We start from the raw sequence: 21,862 nt of genomic DNA, 5'->3' as shown, positions 1-21,862 counted from the left end.
TGAATGCACTGATGTTAGCTGCACAGTTGTTGTTGTACGTTCGATATTTATGGGACAGTGAAATTATGGAAGATTTTTTATTTTCAGAAGAACTCTAGGGGAGAGCCACAGGTGAGGACATTTTCTAAATGTTGGACACTTTCGTGGTAGAAGAACATCTGAAGTGGGAAAAATGTGTGTTTGTTTGCACTGATGGTGCGGCAGCAATGACTGGGCACAGGAATGTAGTTGTCACCCGAATTCAAGCCATAAATCCAAAGATCGCAGCCACTCACTGTATGCTTCATCGTCAAGCGCTTGCATCAAAGTCAATGGCACCTAACCTGAATGAGGTGTTGGAAGTAGTAGTAGCGGCTGTCAACTTCGTGAATTCAAGACCACTGAAGTCACGTCTCTTCGCGAAACTATGCACAGAGATGGGGGCAGCTCATGATCGGCTACTGCTCCATTCAGAGGTGCGGAGGCTTTCATGTGGAATGGTTTTGGAGTGAATGTTCGAACTGAGACGTGAGCATAAACCTGATCTAGAACTGGTATTTTCTGACCAACAGTGGGTGGCAAAACTGGCCTACCTTGCAGACATGTTCAGTAGTCTCAGTGGACTGCATCTGTCCATTCAGGGATCTTATTCCACAATATTGGAGGAAAATGACTAAATCAATGCATTCAGGGGAAAAAATGGTCTGTGGGTATGTAAACTACAGAGGCATCACTGACATGTTTCAAATCTATCAGAATTTTTGGATAGAAACTCCCAAAGTGGACTCACTCTCAGGATGAGATTTAATCAGCAGAATTCTGGGCCACGGTTGAAAAGGAGTACAAGGAGGTTGCTCTTCAAGCGATGATAATATTGCTGCCTTTCCCAACAACATATCTTTGTGAGATATCTTTCTCGGCCATAATGGCAATGAAGACGAAATACAGGGCACGGCTTAATGCGTAAGATGACTTGAGAATTTGCCCGTCCCCAATAACACCCAGAATTGATCAGCTCCGTGAAGAAAAACTTCCCACTAAGGCAGGCTGTGTGTTTTTGTACAGTGGTTGTTACTAAATTGATGTTTCTGCATTGCAACTATTTATTTTTAAGTGGAGTAGACATTTTTTTTTTACGTTTCATGCAGAAAAAAAAAGATTGCTGAAAAAATTCAGATTGCTGTTCACATTGCAAACCAAACTGCTGAGCCACTGTCAGTTTAAAGTGTAATGCACTTTTTGACAAAGTATATCTAAATTCACTTTTCAGTAGGCCTAGCCATACTACTATGGACACAGTAAATTACTATTCAGTATTCAATACTTTTGTTGCAGTTTTCAGGCAATATTATTTTTAACCGTCAAATCTGTTTTATAACAATTTGTTCTATTTTATGACATATAGAATTTAACAAATTTTGGCCCGGTTTCATAGACAGGGCTTAGCCTAAACCAGGATTAGGCCATAGTTCAATTAGGACATTTAAGTAATTTTTATAAACATGACTTAGAAAAAAGCATTACAGGTGCGCATCTTAAGACAAAACAAAGACCCTGACTTGCTTTAAGATCAGTCAGTCCAAGTTTTTTGTTCAGTTGAAACAGCTCAGATTTACATTTTAGTCTAGGACTAGGCTTAAGCCCTGTCTGTGAAACCGGGGGTTAGTGTATTTAACATCAGAGAAATAAAGCTACAAACAGAACTGATGTTCTGGCATTGTATAAATTATTTTATAATATTTATATATATATATTTTATTATATTATTTTTTTTTTGGTACAATTTAATTTTTTTTGGTAACACTTTACAATAAGATTCATTAGTTAATTACTTTAGTTAACATGAACTAAGAATGAACAATAATTCTACAGCTTTTATTAATCTTAGTTAGTTCATTTCAACATTTACTAATGCATAATTTAAAATCAAAAGTTGTGCTTGTTAACATTAGTTAATGCACTGTGAATATGAATGTACAACTAACAGTAACTAATGGAACCTTATTGTAAAGTGTTACCAATTTTTTTTAAGTAAAATTGTAAGTTTAAGGATGTAACACAAGGGGCCTCCTTCTGAAAAAGTTGGTGAAGGGAACCAGGGTTGGTCTACAAAAATACGTCTCCCTGATTACTACAGACACAGACTTCACTCTCATTGGTAGTTGCCCTTTATTTGCATAATGCCAAACTTTTCTCAACCTTCTCAAATCCCTAGACATGCCTGCATCCCAATCACTGTCGCTCATGTCCACGGAAATCCAGCTTTCTATTGAAAATGAATGGGATCGTGACGCTCTGCTGCTGTCAGTGTGAACGGGGCTTTATCCAAAGGAGTCAGTGTTTTGAATTCCACCGTCTCACTTAGTTCTGCAAACCTGCAGTGTGACAGAGTCTGCCTGTGAACCACAGCTTTTCCAGGACTGTCTGGGCATCTCTGAAGGCAACAGAGTGCAGTACGTTCATCCCTCGGTTCTCTTTCCACACCCACGACACCCCAAAAACAGCAGCACGCTGCAGATAAATACGGCGACTATGTCTGTCCTCCCATCTGTTTCCCATTCCTCATCAGCAGCTTCACCTACGTCACCATGTGCCTGTCGACATACAGCCTGCAGATCACAGACCTTCAAGTAGCTGTTCTCAGACCTTCTGTCCTTCATCTCCATAACCCTCCGCTTTTATCACTAATAAAACAAAGCTTGAAAGGGAGTCCGGCCCGAGCTGCTCTGTCTTATAGCTGTCTCTCGCCTTAATCTGAGGAGGAAACTTAAAGAGGTGACACTGGGAGAACTGAGGAACTCAATCTGATTCATCTGACGCGGACATTCCTGACTCTGCGGGCCAGATGCTGCCGCACTGATCCGTCTCCAGATGATTGGAAGCAGGACTTACACGCGCTGCAGAAGAACAGGGTTTCCCTTCAGGATGCAGTGAGGGATTCTGGGATCGCTGGACTAATTATAGTGGATTGTTCTGCAACAAGAACATCTACAGATACAAAGTGTTCGAGTGACTGCTCATTTGTACTAGTCAACCAGTCATTCAGAAAAGCAAAAAGTGTCACCATATAAAGAACAAGCGCAAGAGAAGTCATCCATTACTAGTCAACACAGACCCAGTGCTTCAACTAGCTGTTGAAGTAAAAAACTGACAGACTAATCTGATGGAGAGCTTCAAAACATCACTTGTCTGGTAGTGATGAGAATAAACTCTCGTAGGGCTGATGTTCAATTCATTGAAATAAGACTAAAACAGTGTAATTAGTGTGATTATTACATCGCAAAGGCAGTGATTGAATTAAATAATTATAAAATAAAAGTAAAATAAACAAGTGATGGGTTTTGGTTTGAAAATGAAAACATATAGACAGCCAGTAATATTTCTAATGTTGTTTAATATTTTATTTAGTAATAATTGATAATAATCACAATAGAAGTAATTATTTTTAAATTATTATTATTATTATTATTATTATTATTATTATTATTAGTATCTTACAATATTTTATTTTACAGTAAAATAGTACACTAGTAATATTTCTAATGTTGTTTAATATTTTATTTAGTAATAAATTATAATAATCACAATAGAAGTAATTATTTTAATAATATTATTGTTGTTGTTGTTATTATTATTATTATTATCTTAAATACTGTTTTTTATTTTACAGTAAAATAGTACACTAGTAATATTTCTAATGTTGTTTAATATTTTATTTAGTAATAATTAGTAATAATCACAATAGAAGTAATTATTATTATTATTATTATCTTAAATACTGTTTTTTATTTTACAGTAAAATAGTACACTAGTAATATTTCTAATGTTGTTTAATATTTTATTTAGTAATAATTAGTAATAATCACAATAGAAGTAATTATTTTAAAATTATTATTATCATATCTTAAATACTATTTTCTATTTTACAGCAAAATAGTACAGTAGTAGTATTTCTAATGTTTAATATTTTATTTAGTAATAATTGGTAATAATCACAATAGAAGTAATTATTATTATTATTATTATTTTATAGTCATACCACATTTTGCAGCCCTACAAACTTGGATTTATTTGTATTTTCTTAATTTTTTTTTCAAATCACAATAACAAACATTTTTATAAATTAAAAATACAAATATTTAAATTAACCAATCAATCAGTAAACAAACAAATCAATCAATCAATAAATTAGATTTTTTTCCCGCCAAATCCTGCAGCTCTATTCTCAAGTATTGCATGGGTGCAGCAGTGCGCTGCTTTTATTGTTAAGATTATTTCATTGTCAGTTTTGGTTGAGCACCTGCATTAATATATTTTTTGAGATGTGCGTGTTGCATATATTTAAAGCTAACAGACCAGTCTAAGTGACCCCCGTTACAAACATACATCCCACACAGACGCACATACTGACCCAGTCTCGTCATGGAGCGCCTGCTAAACTACTCAGAGCTCATTCAGGGCTTCACTGTGTGTCTGATTGTGTGAAGCACATGCTATTAACAATGTTAAATGCTTTCTCATGATCCTCGATATCGCTTACACACGGAGCCTTGCTGCCGGCCCGTATAATAACGGCAGCATTCAATAACATACGTAATGATGAAGTCAGAGGATGTGTTGAAAAGAGAGACGTCTAAATGTAGCCGAGGGAACTCCGCTTGTTATGTTGTCATCGCTGTCGGCCCGTATAATAACGGCAGCGTTCAATAACATACGTAATGATGAAGTCAGAGGATGTGTTGAAAAGAGAGACGTCTAAATGTAGCCGAGGGAACTCCGCTTGTTATGTTGTCATGGTTGCTGCTCTACTGTACGGCACTCAAGCGGTTTTACAGTAGTGTTTGTGTCTCAGTACCGCACAGGCCACCTGTCTGTCTGACGAGCCCAGCGCCATCCAGGAGTACAAGTACCCTGAGAAACTTCCCGGAGAGCTGTACGACGCCGACACGCAGTGCAAGTGGCAGTTCGGAGAGAAAGCTAAACTCTGCACTCTGGACTTCAAGAAGGCAAGTCCATTAATATCAGTATGTCATATTGTTTTATATATGAAACCCTCCAGAAAAGACCAGTTTGTTCCCCATCAGGTCATGTCAGATGAGTTGAGTGCACATGAACGCCACCACATGACTGAACATTTTGCACACTGTAGAAGATGAGCTATTTAGGCCTGGCAGGAACCACTGCTGATTTAGCCTGTTAATGAGGTGAACGTTTACACTGCAGAATCACTGCTCCAGAATCATAAAATATGTCATTAGATGATTAGTTGCCTCATTTTGCTATCGTCCTGTTGTAAAGAGCTTTCCGTTCTTGTCAGGAAGTTAAAAAAAAACTAGAGGAAGCCTTATGAAATTGCCCAACACATACATTTTATCCTTCGACCAAAATCAGAAGAATGCACTTCCAAACTCACAAATGGGAACTTCCTACTTGAAGGCAGCATTAGACGGCATGAGTTTGCATTCTGTTACAGGCTTATCGTTCACACTTTATTTTAAGGTCCAATTCTCACTATTAACAAACCATTAACTAGGACTTTTGCCTCAATAAACTCCTAATTTGCTGCTTATTAATAGTTAGTAAGGTAGTTGTTAGGTTTAGGTATTGGGTAGGATTAGGGATGTAGAATATGGTCATGCACAATATGTGCTTTATAAGCACTAATACGTTAATAGTGAGAATTGGTCCTTATATTAAAGTGTTACCAGCTTGACTAGGTTAGTGCTGGTTCAGTGTTGGTCTATTTAGTTCTGCTCAACCATGCATGGTCTTTCTGGTTAAGATAGTTAAGAAGACTGGCTGTAATTTGCACAGCTGCTTCCAAACATTAACTACCATTCAAAGGCTTGAGGTCGGTAAGACTTTTTAATGTTTTTGAAAGAAGTCTCTTCTGCTCACCGAGGCTGTACTTACTTGATCACAAATACCGTAAAAACAGTAAAATTGTGAAAACTGTCATTTATTCCTGTGATGTGCAGCTGTATTTTCAGCATCATTCCTCCAGTCTTCAGTGTCACATGATCTTCAGAAATCAGTATAATATGCTGATCTGCTGCTCGAGAAACATTTCTGATTATTATCAATGTTGAAAACAGTTGTGCTGCACAATATTTTTGTGGAAACTGTGATGCATTTTATTTTTTCAGGATTCACAGAGGAACAGCATTTATTTGACTGCACACACACACGCATGGCCGAAACGCCTGTTCAGCGAGCTCCTGTGGTCATGATTTGGAATGTACAATGGCTATAAAAGTCTACAAAAGTTTCTATTTGTTTCTTACATTAATTTTAACATTTAAGCTGCAGTCTTGTTTTGTGTGCAAAATCCAGTCATTCCAATAAGTCTATTCAATCGAGAGTTTCATGTGAGGGCAAAAAACTTACCCACGCAAATATTGCTAATTTTTAAGTTAGTCACATTAATACAGAGCACTGAGCAACAAAAACCTGCTTAGTTTGGAAGTGACTTCTGTATCAGCAGTTCGACACTATTGTGAAAAGACAATGGACCTTTTTTTACTTACAAAATGTTGCAGCAATTTTGCTAATGTGACTGCTGCTTAAAGGGTTAGTTCACCCAAAAATGAAAATGAGTCCATAGATTACTCACCCCCGAGGCATCCTAGGTGTATATGACTTTCTTCTTTCAGACGAATCCAGTCGGAGTTATATTAAAAATTGTCTTTGATCTTTCAAGCTGTTTCATGCCACTCAGCGGGTGTTGCATTGCTTCGGCGGATGACGTATGAGGTCAGCGCTGTGCATGCGCCGCTCAGAAGTGAAGCACGCGGAAATGCAGCGGAGAGATCAAAACAAAACAACGGTCACTAATTAGGAGTACAAAACCAGGATTTGTATAGAAGAATGTCAGAGGATTTCGATATAAGCCAAGAGGAGACTGGTTTTCCTTTGCTTCCTTTGCTCCTGTAAACAAACGTTGGTTTTCACGAGACTCACCGGCGCATGCGCAACGCCGACCTCGTACATCATCCTCTCGGAACTGCTACTGTGTATAACTGCTGGCGCAAGCTACATTTAAGTGAATATTACGTTTTGAATATGGATATTTTTCTTACAAAAATGAATCGATTCGCTACAGAAGGCCTTTGTTCACCCCCCGGAGCCGTGTGAGACACTTTTTTTATGGATGGGGCGCTTTTTATTTAACTTCTTTTGGACTGAAGCATGCAACACCCGCTGAGTGGCATGAAACAGCTTGAAAGACCAAAGACAATTTTTTATATAACTCCGACTGGATTCGTCTGAAAGAAGAAAGTCATATACACCTAGGATGACTTGAGGGTGAGTAATTTATGGACTAATTTTAATTTTTGGGTGAACTAACCCTTTAAAGGTGGAAGAAGTTCTGACATGATTTGTCTTCACAAGATTCATGTTCACATATTAAAAACATGCAATTTGCAACTGGGTTGTGTAGATTTTTATAGTCATTGTATGTCAATATAAAGAAGTTTATCAAATGTTTGGACACAAATGTGATGCTTAAAGTGGATTGCAACTCTTTTGTTTTCTTCTTTTTTATTATTATACATTTAGCAAATTTACAGCAACAAACAGGAAACATACCAACTTCGTAAGGCACACTTAGTAACATGCAAAAAATAAATAAATTAATAAATATTACAAATAAATGGAATGCATGGACTTACTTTAACAAAATTGTAAATCTGGACAGCATTAAAACAGTAACAATTACCTATACTTTTTTTATTTTATTTTTATTTTTTTATTTGAAGCTTTGAAAAACTAAATCTAAAAACAAAAACCAGAAGAAATAAAGTAAAGGAAGCTTTTCATTTCTTCCATTTACTTGTGTGAATATGATATTTACACACCAATATTACCATGTTCAAAAGATCAGAAAAGTGGGGTTTCAGAATATGAAAAAAAAAGAAATCTTCAAAAACGAATGTATGAATATTATAAATTTTCACTGAATGCTGATTGTCTCTACCAAATATTTAGAAGTACATTCAGTAGTAGAAAAGCTGTTCAGGAGTTTCAGGAATGCAACTCTTTGCACACTTTTTCCACCAATGTTTTCTGTGAACGTGTGACCTGCATCCAGAGAGTCTGATGCACGAATGCCCTGATCTGTGCTGTTATACTCGCGTCCGATTGCTCGTAATATCAGGAGGGCGCTGCCTTTAAAGTTCTATAATGCAGGAATTCAGGTCTGAACTCAATAGAGATTTGCTAAAGTAATTTTTCCACTGTGTAGTCTATACATCTAAAATTGGAGCTCTCCGTAGAGAAATCTGCTCCAGTCCCACTCGCTCTCGTGATGCAGACGCAGAGCTAAATATACTTTGGAGGGACGCCAGTGAGAATCTTGCCCTCATATTGTCCCGATCTCACCTAACTGAAGAAATGAGGCGAGAGACTGGGCACTGATGCCGTCGACTGACACAAATCAAGACGAATGTTAATTATTCAGCACAAACAAGCTATGATCAAGAAACACATTTCACTTTTAGCACACAGATTTCATTATATATGTACTGTAAACATGCACTTAGCCATTTTTATTTATGTTGTTCTGGCCGATGCCACAGACGTTATACTGACACCTATTGGCGTGGATGTAAGATTGCAGTAGCACTACCGTATTTACAGGTGTATTTCTCACCCATGATTAATTAATTTCAACCAAAAGTAGTGCAGTTACCAAGTAGCAAGTTATTAGTTTTTTTCTGGTCGTGATTCAACATTGAAGAATGAAATAGCTTCTGGACCACTAATATGACTTAAAGGGACAGTTCACCCAAAAAGAAAATTCTATCATCATTTATTCACCCTCAAGTTGTTCCAAACCTGAATGAGTTTATTTCTTTTGCTGAACACAAAAGAAGATATTTTAGGAAACAAACGTTGCCGGTAGCCATTGACTTCCATAGTATGGAGAAAAAAAAATAGTATGGAAGTCAATGGCTACCGGCAACTGTTTGGTTACCAAACTATCCATTTAATCTCACTTGAATGCATATTTTGAGCTGTAAGTCAGTGTATGGATCTAAATACTATTCATTTAATTTACTTTAGAGCTAAAACTTACTCACAGTGGAAACATTTGCTTAGAAAGGACTCATTAAACTGATCAATAATCAATAATCAAAAGACATTTATAATGTTACAGAAGATTTCCATTTCAAATAAATGCTGTTCTTTTAAACTTTCTATTCATCTGTGAATCCTGAAAAATAAAATTTATCACAGTTTCCACAAAAATATTGTGCAGCACGACTGTTTTTAACATTGATAATAATCAGAAATGTTTCTCGAGCAGCAGATCAGCATATTATACTGATTTCTGAAGATCATGTGACGCTGAAGACTGGAGGAATGATGCTGGAAATACAGCTGCGTGTCACAGAAATACATTACAGTTTAACAGATATTCACACAGAAAACAGCTGTTTTAAATTGAAATAATTTTTCAAATTTTTACTGTATTTTTGATCAAATAAATGCAGCCTCAGTGAGCAGAAGAGACTCAAAACATTAAACAATCTTACCATCCCCAAACATTTGATCGGTAGTGTATAATTAAGTAGATAAGTACCCAGAAACAGTTAGGAGAAACAAATAAAAATGGAATAAATATGCTGATATGATAACTGCATTATTATTGTTCTTCTTATTTTTTAATAATATGTATAAAATTGAGGTTTTAAACTTGTAATTTTGTTGCAATAAATAGTATAGCCGTACAAAAAAACATGATAGTGTTGGATAGTGAAGTGTTTCATTAACTCATAATCTGTGTAAACATCAAATGGAAATGGAAGATTTCAGACTGTATAAGAGCAAAGCAGAGCAAAGAGGGTCTCCTCATTTCAGAAGAGCACCAGACGTCACTGAACGGGACAGAAATGGTTCTGTAGATGCTGAGCTCCCTCTGCTTTCACTGTGAATTAGCAGCTTGATATTGTCTGTGATGGACTGAGACGAGCGCTGTGTGATCGCTCTCCTCGTGCTCAGCAGGAACGGATTCGAGGAGGTCTCGCTTTAACACACAACTGCAGAACTTGTGCTGGGATTTGGACCGTGATCACTCTGGCAAACTGCCACCTATTCCTCCCATCTGTGCTCCCATTGTCAAAATATGATACAATAATCCAGATGTGAGTAATACGGACACATAAAGCATGCAGCCGTTCCTCATAGATTTTGTAAGAACGAAAAAAAAGAAATGGGTTGTTTCTGAATTTAAATCCTCCAGTACTTCCCAGTTTTAATAAAGCTACTCTCAAGGCATGATGTAAAATTAAAAGCATTTCTGTTTGAAGACTTGTGTTGAGCGTCTGGCAGAGATGATAATAACCTCAATTGTTTTCCAAATGCTTGATGCAGTGGTAATGACAGCAGCATTGAGGACAATCTCTTGAGGACCATGATTCTTTATCATAGAAACATTACAAATATAAATTCCAAATGAACTGAAAACATTATTTTTAAAGGTTAGAAAACAAGTAGAATTTTTTTTTTACATTTAACACACTTTATTTATTTATTTTTTTACACTTTTTATAAATGTAGTAAGGTTAAAGTTAAAAGACTGGTGGTATTGGTGAGGCCAATAATGGAGAAATTTTTGAATACTTTTTTAAAAATATGAAAAAAATAATCATTAAAGATGTACAACGAAGTCTATTCTTATCTGTCCTTTAGAAATTGAATGACTGTTAGTTGCAGAATCACTCACATACAGAGTGTTTGTATATGAAAATCAAATTATTATTATTTTTTGGATAATCATTTAAAATGCAATTTAAATATCTCAGGTTTGCTGTGCTTGTTTGTACAGCTGCAAAGTTTGGCCAAAAGTGTGTTATTCTATATCAATAAGGGTATAATAATAATTATTATTATTATTATTATTATTATTACAACTTCTACTAAAACAAAATGGATATCACTATTGTATTATTTGACTTTAAAATAAAAATAATACTAGAAATGTCTAATAATATAATTATTTCATTTTAAATTACAGCTGTAAAATTACAGTAATAATATTTATGATTGATTTAATTTCTTCATTTCGAATGTATTAATTTTTTTACAGAAAAAAAGTTTAAAGTGGTGCTAAGCATAAAGCCAAAAATAAATCCTAAAGCCAGAACGGTCACATGTTAGTTTGGGGACCAGTTCTCTACTAACTAAGTGTTAACTATGACTTTTACCTCAATAAACTCCTATTTGCTGCTTATTAATAGTTAGTAAGGTAGTTGTTAAGTTTAGGTATTGGGTGATTAAAGAATCTAAAAGATGGTCATGCAGAATAAGGCATTAATATGTGCTTTATAAGTACTCATTAATAGCCAATATCCTACTAATATGCAACTAGTTATTAGTGAGATTTGGTCCCTAAATTAAAGCGTTACCAGCAGAACCATTTAATAAAAATGAATTAAAATGCTCCAGTCTATTCCAATCGGAAACCTTTGCAAAAAAGAAGCATGTATTGAATGTGCACTTGAAAAATCTTTCAAAAGTATATTTTTATAAACTGTATACTTGCCAATAATGTAATATTAATTAGATAAAGGCCACTCAAGTGCACTTAAAGAGTGACACTCTCATGACTGTTTCACACTTAATTACACTTTGTAATAATGTCAAATTTAATTTAAAGTGCATTCTAAATCATGTTTTAATCATCTTTTGTCATGTTTTAAAGAAGTACACTTATTTTGATGTGTTCACTAACATACTAAAGCACATGTTAAGTACTTGATTATAATTTTAATTGTAGTGTTATTAGATTTTTCATTTAAAGTTAATGTATTTTAAATGCACTAAACTGCAAGTTCATCATTACAAATGCAAATGCATGCAAGTTTCAATAGAAATTACTTTTAAGTATATTTTACTTTAATGCTTGTCACGTTAACCATATTTCAATAGACAATAGAAGTCATTACGAAATTAGATGCATTAAAGTCCTACTTAAGTGGGTCAAAATTGCATTTATTATAAATTTAAACTATCATACATTTTCATTTAATTGCAATTATTATGCAACTGAGTGTCCGAAAAGTTCACACTGAAGTATATTGTTTTAAAGTATATTATTTCTGTACAAGAAAATGAGCGCATGTGAATGTGAATGCAGTTATGAACACTGCTGGAGACGTTTCTAGACCTTATTGAGGATCTGTCTGTCATCTCAGACCCCCGATCTTTAACTCCTCCAAACACTTTAATTGGATTTTAAGCGACATACAGTAAGTATGTGGTGTGGATTGGGTTTTACAATTACGTTTTTGCTGTTCGAACTACAGAAAAGGTGTCTGGTACACGGAAAACGAATTTTTCTGGCCACCAGACAGCCCCACAAATGGCCAGACAGATGGATCAGTGTTATGTGAGATACAGTTTTCATCATTGCTCTCGTCCCGTAGGATGCCTTTCCACTGATTCAGGCCCTTCACAGCAGATTGGGTTTAATGAGCTCATGTGGGCCTCGGCTGACCTCCTGGGGCGTTACTGAAGTGGGTTTGGGGCGTGAGGGTAATTACAGGCCCGTCCTGAGCTCTGCTGATCAGGGACGAAGAGCTCTTCTCCTACAAACACACACTCCTCGTCTCTGGCTGATACAGAGGCCAGCGCTGGTGGTCTGGATGTCTTTCACACGTGTTCCTCGAGGGGCGGCTCTGGAGGTGTTTGGTTTGGGATATATTAGACACGACAGTTTAATCCGAGTGAGAGCCAGTGACGGTACGCAGCGCTAATGATGACGGTCTCCTCTAGGAATCCTGCCCATCTGCGTTCAGGAAATATCCGCTCCGTCACATGAGCCAGAGACTCGGTTTCAGTTACACAGAGGGTGTGAAGAGCGCTGGACTGGGACTGTCGTTCATTCACTCTTTAACCTCTCGCAAAGAGCTGAATTAGATGGAATGATGCCTGATGGGAATTAAAATTAATCTGTGAAGCTGGGCCATTCAAACTATCATTTTCACACTCTCATGTCTTTCCAAAACTTCCTTCAGCTGAACGCCGAAGGTGAATTTGTGAAAAGATTGTATTGCTTGTATTGCTTCTGTTCAACTCAATAAAGACAAAAAATTATATTCTTGATATGCATGATATTCCATGCAGGGCACAATTTGGGGAAGGGAAAAAAATCGAATTGCTATTTTTTTTTTCCCTCAAAAAAAAAATTTTTTTTTTAAATAGTTTTGTAATTTCTAAATGCAATTTATATTTATATTAACTTTATATTAAGTGGCCTTAACTACTACATTTAAATTAATCAATTAGTACAATGCACTTATTGTGTTACACCTTAACCCACCCTTAAACCTACCCATACCACCAAACCTGTCCCTAACCTTACCCGTATCCCGCCTCAATAGCAGCAAAAGTTGTTTGCAATACAATTTGAACACAATAAGTACATAGTACTGTTTTTTTTATGTAAGTACATAATAGTTAAGGCCACTTAATATAAAGTGGGACCTTATATATTATATATAATAATAATAATTGTATTTTACGTTCCACCTGTAAAATTACAGTACTAATAATTCTTAATTTCTTCAATTTCAAACATTGAACCATCAACTTTTGTTTAGACAGAAAACCAAAGAAGCCCTTAAAGCTTCTCTTTTGCTGATACGTGTCTCAATACAAGCATGTGAAGGTGGTTGGTGCATGTTGCGTTTCCAAATGCATGTTAAAGTGACTCAAACGCAGATGCAGGTGGAGTTCATGTGAAGCAGCATTTACAGTAAAACAATCTGAGATGCTGCAAACACCGGCAAGTCATGAGCTGCTCACGTGTAATTGAACACAGTGTTGCCCTTCATTCTCAAACAAGCAGAATGCACGTTTATTTAATTAAATCACAGCCTTTGTGATTTGACGTGATAATGAATCATGCAGCAGCCCTCATTCCACATCTTCTGAAGTCATATGATTCAACAAACCTAAATTTAAGTTGCTACTCACTGAAAATCCACACCTCATTTACTTATATTGACATCAGTGACTGCTCAAGAGGCATGTGAGACCAGTGGAATCTAATACCCACCCTTAAACCTACCCATACCACCAAACCTGTCCCTAACCTTACCCGTATCCCGCCTCAATAGCAGCAAAAGTTGTTTGCAATACAATTTGAACACAATAAGTACATAGTACTGTTTTTTTTATGTAAGTACATAATAGTTAAGGCCACTTAATATAAAGTGGGACCAAAAATGATATATATAATAATAATAATTGTATTTTACGTTCCACCTGTAAAATTACAGTACTAATAATTCTTAATTTCTTCAATTTCAAACATTGAACCATCAACTTTTGTTTCGACAGAAAACCAAAGAAGCCCTTAAAGCTTCTCTTTTGCTGATACGTGTCTCAATACAAGCATGTGAAGGTGGTTGGTGCATGTTGCGTTTCCAAATGCATGTTAAAGTGACTCAAACGCAGATGCAGGTGGAGTTCATGTGAAGCAGCATTTACAGTAAAACAATCTGAGATGCTGCAAACACCGGCAAGTCATGAGCTGCTCACGTGTAATTGAACACAGTGTTGCCCTTCATTCTCAAACAAGCAGAATGCACGTTTATTTAATTAAATCACAGCCTTTGTGATTTGACGTGATAATGAATCATGCAGCAGCCCTCATTCCACATCTTCTGAAGTCATATGATTCAACAAACCTAAATTTAAGTTGCTACTCACTGAAAATCCACACCTCATTTACTTATATTGACATCAGTGACTGCTCAAGAGGCATGTGAGACCAGTGGAATCTAATAATCAGTTTTTAGCAAACAACGACTACATTTCTGTCTGTTCCTCATATAGAGCATCATGTACCTCATTTGTGTTCCTAAGCATGTTCGTTCACTTTTTTGGGGTGAACAATCCCATTAAAGACCATTATCGGTCTCAGATTGATGTGTGTGTTTTTGCAGTGGTGTCGGCGGGGTCAGTGTGTAAAGCAGGGTGATGAAGGTCCTAAGCCGGTTCATGGTCAGTGGTCATCCTGGTCTGGCTGGTCCAGCTGCTCGAGAAGCTGTGAGAGTGGAGTGACCTACAGAGAGAGACACTGCAGCAGCCCCAGGTACATCCACAGACGGCAGGCGTGTGAAGAGAGAGGGTCTCCACTCAAGTTTTTTGGCATGAAAAACATGCACAACAGGATTTCAAATTCTATATGTATCATCACTTGATACATATAATTGACGTATGTACAATACTGTTCAAAAGTATGGGTTCAGAAGGATTTTTTAAAGAAATTAATACTTTTATTCATCAAGGATGCATTAAATTAGCTAAAAGTGACAGTAAGGTCATTTATAATGCTACAAAAGATTTCTATTTCAAATAATAGAAATAAAATGTGTTGTGGTTTCCACAAAAATATTGTGCAGCACAACTGTTTTCAACACTGATAATAATCAGAAATGTTTCTTGAGCAGCAAATCAGCATATTATACTGATTTCTGAAGATCATGTGACACTGAAGACTGGAGGAATGATGCTGAAAGTCGCTTTGATCACAGAAACAGATATTCACATAGAAAACAGCTATGTTATGCTGTAACTGTAAATTGTATGTTTGATCAAATAAATGCAGTCTTGGTGAGCAGAAGAGACTTCTTTCAAAAATGTTGAAAAAAATCTTACTGACCCCAAACTTTTGAATAGTAGTGTCCATTTATGTCGCAAATTTCATTCAGATATCGATCTATTTTTATTTTTTTAGGGAATGACAAAAATAGTTAGCAAATATGTTCAGACTTGGTCTGTGTAGTTCTCTGTCTGTTAGCATTCCCATTCATCTCATCTCATTGCAAGAACAAAACGCTTCAGAAGTACCAGATTTGAATTGTCTCATCGTTGCTGGTGGAAACACAACATTTTCAGTCAGTCGGCTTTAGATGCCATGAAACTCTATAGAAGAAGGAAGGCTAACAGGAATGGAGACAGTGCTATGCACGTGATCCATCTCATGTGAAATACTGTAATTCTACATGATTTTTCATTTCCCACAAGCAGGAATATAATAAAAAAAACTCCTGCATGGAAAATTGCTGGCATTGTAAGTGGGTTTGATTCATGCTCTGATAATCATTCATCTTGTTCATCGTATGATGCTTTATGCACTGCTGCACTTTATATACAAACCTCTGCAGAAATTTCATTTTAAGCGTCAAGAAAATTGATTCCTTGTCAGAATAGAATGACATCTTAATTTCTTTGGCAATGCATCTCATTACTACAACAAACATTACAGCCGCTTGGCAACCATGAGTGATTGAATGAAGTTGCTGTTGCTGTAAATCAAGACGTGTCTCATGATCAGTTTCTTTTCTCGTCTTTTCTTCTCTCTCAGGCCCATGTATGGCGGCAGGTTTTGCGAGGGCTCGTCTCGCTCTTATAAACTGTGTAACACCGCTGACTGTCCTCAAAACGCCGTGGACTTCAGAGCTGCCCAGTGCGCCGAGTTCAACAACAAACCCTTCCGCGGATGGCACTACAAGTGGAAACCCTACACACGCGTGGACGGTTGGTCTAAACTTGCATTTCAATTGGTTGAGGGGATGCTTGAAAGAGATGAGGCGTAGCATTTGAGAAGAATCTGGATAAGAACATTATTCATGAAGCTGTAGTATGTTCAGCCTTCACATAATATTCACGCCCTTGAATTTTTCACATTTTCTTTCTCTTACTCCTCCAAATTGTAACACATGGAAAATGTGTCTTCCTCTTTCACCACACTATAAATTCAACACATTTACGCACCAAAAGAACATGAATGACTTTTCTCACCCCCCAAAGTCGTTCGCTTCTACACGGCCCTTTAGAAATGATGCATCTTCATGCAGGAATGAATGGAATCTCTGTTCTTCAGCACAAAGTGACTTGATATCTGATGAATTAGATGGAGAAAGTTGGATCAGGTTCTATCACAGATCTGACATATTTCAAACCATTTCGTAGTTTTTAACATGTGCTGTCCGCCTTCACACTTAATGCAGATCTTTGGACGACTGAACAAGTTCTCATGAAGTGACTTTCTGTATTTGGCTTCATCCATGTTTGCATTAATGGAAACAAGCTTTTTAGTTCCTCCTGAAAAACAATCCCAATGCATGATTCTGACATTTCTTCCATTCTTGATGACTTTCCCAATGTGATTCTGGAGCACAAAACCAGTCATAAGTGTAAATTTTTCGAAATTGAGTTTTATGCATCACCTGAAAGCTGAATAAATAAGCTTTCTGTTGATGTATGGTTTGTTATGATATGACAATATTTGGCTGAGATACAACTATTTGAAAATCTGGAATCTGAGGGTGCAAAAAAATCTAAATATTGAGAAAATCATCTTTAAAGTTGTCCAAATGAAGTTCTTAGCAATGCATATTACTAATCCAAAATTAAGTTTTGATATATTTGCAGTAGGAAATTTACAAGATATCTTCATGGAACATGATCTTTACTTAATATCCTAATGATTTTTGGCATAAAAAAATCTATCATTTTGACCAATACAATGTATTGTTGGCTATTGCTACAAAATAAAAAATTATCTACAGTCATTTTTGCTTATTAGTTTGGTTGAATTGGATCATCGTAGGTCAGCAGCAAAGACACTGGTTAATAAGATGGGATTAAATACACAAAGGGTATTTGTGTTAACATATAACATATAATAATTATTGCAGGTTTGCGTCATATTCCGAGTTTGCATTTGACTGTTTTTACTCATTTTGAGGGATACTGAATCTGTTTTTGTGTAAATGTTGACATTTAGTCTACATCTACAGTAGCATTAACTCTCAGATATTTTCTCAGATATTTTCTAGTTAATTCAAAAGTAATGTGTTACTTCACTAGTTACTTGAACAAAGTAATCCGATTGCATTACCCCCAACACTGTTAGATAATGGCTGGCCTTAGACTAGTTACTTGCAAGTAACTGAGTAGCTCTCAGCTGAAAATGTGTCTCTGGTCTCTATTAATGGCCGTTTACAGACTTCGTAATATTTCGAGACAAATTACATTTTGGAAAATGATTGCAGTGTAGTTTGTGTGCAAATCTGGAACAGGAATCGGTTGAAATAAAACAAAAAAAATGGTCGGTCGACCAGTGCATCTGTACGCCACTGTTTAAATTAAATATAGATGAATCATTGTTAAAGCTACAGAGTTACTCGCCAAGACGGGTATTTTGACTTACTTTTGTATGTATTTGTCCGTTCAAGCACAAGAAGATGCAGAACGACACTCAATCCGAGGCTCGCACGTTGTCAGAGATGCGAATGGAGCTGTCTTTCGCATCTTGAATGCTTTAAAATCGCTGTGAATTTTTAAATCAGCAAGGCTTAAAAACACGTGCAAATGATCACCTTTTGTGACAACGCAGCAGTGGCCCGATTGGACCAGTGACAAATTCATCAATTGTCCCGAGCGTCTTTAACACTGACCACGGGCCATCGGGCAGTCCTTATTGTCAAGCCCTGCATGTTCATTTCTACACTTATATTTCCTGTTCAATCGTGTTTTATCCACTTTTTCCCTTCCTAAAATAACTATGCTACTCTGTTTTTTCCCCACATCATTTATCACAGTTTTGTTTATTATAATGGATTTATGTAAATATAGTTTTAAGTTTGGACCCTTATAAGTGACTCATAAGGAACTTACCTGTGAAATAATAGTGTTTATGTAATCCAGAAATTAACAATAGGTAAAACATTAATTACATTTAAAAATAATGTTATATTCAAAAATATAATTTTTATGATTTGTGCCATGTCTCGTGTGTAGAGTACTACCGTGTGGTGACCATACCGGCTGGAGCGCGCAGCATCCGTGTGACGGAGCTCAACTCCTCCAGCTCTTATCTGGCTTTGAGGAATCTGCAGAGGAAATATTACCTGAATGGACACTGGACAGTGGACTGGTCCGGACGACACTCCATCGCTGGGGCTGTATTCGACTACAAGAGACCCTATAATCGTCCGGAGAGCCTCACCTCCACTGGACCCACCAATGAGACGCTGGTAGTTGAGGTAGTAGCTGCCTGTATCTTTTATATCTTCCATAATTACATAACTTTTTTTTCTGTTTATTCAGTTTTATTGCACTTTGTAATCAGGCATTTGGGCTCTGCTTCATTGGCTCTGTCTAGTGAGAGCATTGGGCTGCTGTGTCGTATTGCTGCTTGCCAAAGTCTGGTGTTATAGTGTAAAGCGTGCATCTCATCTACACCGTTTTCAAGCCAAAACAGCTCTAAACAAATATGTGGGTGGATTTTGATGTCAGAGATAACAGGAGATGGACTTTTTCACTGGAGGAAGAGTTATTATGGATTATGGACTCATATTTTGACCAAAAGCAATGGTTTGAAGTTAAAAACATTTTAATAATAGATGTGTTTCTTACAAACATGCAGCTTTTGGCTTTAGTCGTTAATTGATGGACTGGAAATGATATCATAGAGAGAATACCTGCAGTCCTTCATGTCAACAAGTCTCTTCAAATATCCAATAATTTCACATTTTTATCCATGGTTAGTTGGAAAATGGTGCGACTTCCCAAAAACTTCATGATATTTGTGAATATACACTCTAAAAAATGCTGGGTTGTTTAACCCAACTTTGGGTCAAATATGGACTAACCCAACTGTTGGGTTAAATTTTTCAATTACATTTTTAACCCAAAAGTTGGGTTAGTCCATATTTGACCCAAAGTTGGGTTAAACAACCCAGCTGAGTCTACTGTTTACCTTGAAAAAATGTATTTAAAAATTATAATGTGTACACATTTATTCAAGGTGTAATGAAAATATGTTATTACTGTCACATTAAAATTCAAATTCAAAAATTCAAAACCATATGAAACCAATATAAACTATAGCAACATTAACCAGTTCATTTCTAAGCTCTTTTTTTACTTACATTTTTAAAACATATTTCCTCTGTTGATATTTATATGTCACTGACTCTTATGTCATGCATATGGAAACTATCAGTGTTACTCTACAAAATGGAATTATGGTTAAGAGATTTGAATGTGTTAATTGCAGAATGTTCTGATAGCAGGAGACATTGTTGAGCATCACAGCATGTGGGCAGGGTTGTCCTCAAGAAATGAAAGAAGGATGGTTGTGTGATTTCCTCTGTGGTTGATAGTGTGCATTAGGTCTTGTGTTTGTCCCTGCACAGGTTCTCATGCAGGGCTGGAACCCGGGCATTCAGTGGGAATACACACTGTCCAAAGAGCATACAGACCGACGCAACCAGCCCAAACACAACTACACATGGGCCATCGTTCGCTCGCAGTGCTCAGCCACCTGTGCAGGAGGTACGCCGTCAGTCTGAACATTACACTGCAGTCACATGTTCAAACGTTAACACTTTAACTGAATCAGTCTGCTGCGGATCTTCTGGAGGTTTGTAACTCTAGTCCAGCCTAAGCTCATGAAGCCCTGCTGATTGCAATACACCTAAATTCTTTCTTAAGCACTGATTACATTTACACATGTTCATTATCAAATGCATATGCACAGAAAACAAATCTGAATCAAAATTCTGTTTTCAGTGGCACATTTACATTTATGCATTTGGCAGAAACTTTTATTCAAACAAACTTGTATTGCATTCAAGGTATTGCTTTTCATCGGTTCATGCATTCCTTGGCAAACAAACCCATGATGACCTTGGCGTTGCTAGTGCATTGCTATTATTTAAAATTGTTATTCACTGACAATCTAGACCGCTCTATATGGCACTTTCCTGAGAGTTTATGAGAGAAGCAGCAATATCAGATTTGTCAACAATTCCTTCTTTTGAATCGGACCTTTTCAATTAATCATTTGATCCAGTTCACAAAATCAGTCTGAAAGATGTATTAATGCATCAGATTTTATAGGATTAATGAACACATTTCAACCTGTTATCCCTTTTGAAAAAGAAATCCACATAACTGTGCTTAATGTGCACTTGTGTGCACTTCAGATCTTAAAAAGTATATATATATATATGTGTGTGTGTGTGTGTGTGTGTGTATGTGTATGTAAAAAAAAATTATACTTGCAGATAAAATAAAATTAATGAAATAAATGGTCACTTAAGGGACTTAAACTAGACACTTTCTTGACTGTTTCTTATCACTTAAGAAGACTTTTAAAAAGTGCACTTTGTAATGATGTCAAATTAAAACATAGACATTTTAAATTATGTTTTAACCTTTTGTATAGAAGTACACTTATTTTGATGTGTTGACTAACATACTAAAGAACATATTTGTTTATAATTTTAACTGTAGTGTGTTATTTAAAAAATTTATTTAAAATTAATATATGTTAAAATGACTACATTTTTAAGTTTTTAGTTTTTTTAAGTTAATTTAAGTATATTTTAGTTTATCATAAATGATTGTCAGTATGTTCAGCAGTAACACTTTAACCATATTTCAATAGACAATAGAAGAAATTATGAAATTACATATAAAGATGTACTTAAGTCCCACTTGAGTGTGTCATAAAATGATAAAAAATTGCATAATATAAATTTAATCTATAATACATTGTCATTCAATTGCAATTAACATGTAACATTACATTCAGTTCACACTTAAGCATATATTTTAAAGAATATGAATTCCAAAAATAAGTAGTATACTTATTAAAAGTATACTCAAGTGTACTTCTTTTTCACCAGGGATTCTGTAAAACATGTTGCACTTTTTAATTAGTTAATCTCTCTGCATGAATCCATACTCTAAATGATCAGAGAGAAACCCAGCAGCATTGTTGTGTGTTTCTCAAGCGTATCTGCTGTAACTCTATAGTTGAGCCTCAGGTGAGTCTCTATGGTCTGTTCCC

The 21,862-nt window shown here is 36.1% G+C and overlaps 1 protein-coding gene across 1 annotated transcript in view; it reads left to right on the top strand.

Annotated features, from left to right (window-relative positions):
* The window catches only part of LOC107558631 (A disintegrin and metalloproteinase with thrombospondin motifs 16), a 60,837-nt gene that overhangs the window by 24,949 nt on the left and 14,026 nt on the right, over positions 1-21,862 (top strand). Inside the window, exons 10-14 of the mRNA XM_016242291.1 lie at positions 4,832-4,985; positions 14,937-15,085; positions 16,361-16,533; positions 18,802-19,046; positions 20,202-20,340. Of these exons, the coding sequence (XP_016097777.1) occupies positions 4,832-4,985; positions 14,937-15,085; positions 16,361-16,533; positions 18,802-19,046; positions 20,202-20,340 (860 nt within the window). The remainder of the gene's footprint in view (positions 1-4,831; positions 4,986-14,936; positions 15,086-16,360; positions 16,534-18,801; positions 19,047-20,201; positions 20,341-21,862) is intronic.

The sequence above is a fragment of the Sinocyclocheilus grahami genome, unplaced genomic scaffold, assembly GCF_001515645.1.
Source record: "Sinocyclocheilus grahami isolate Dianchi unplaced genomic scaffold, SAMN03320097.WGS_v1.1 scaffold654.1, whole genome shotgun sequence".
NCBI classification, from domain to species: Eukaryota; Metazoa; Chordata; class Actinopteri; order Cypriniformes; family Cyprinidae; genus Sinocyclocheilus; species Sinocyclocheilus grahami.
Note: the sequence above shows the minus strand (reverse complement) of the source record. Positions and strands in the feature narration are given on the sequence as shown.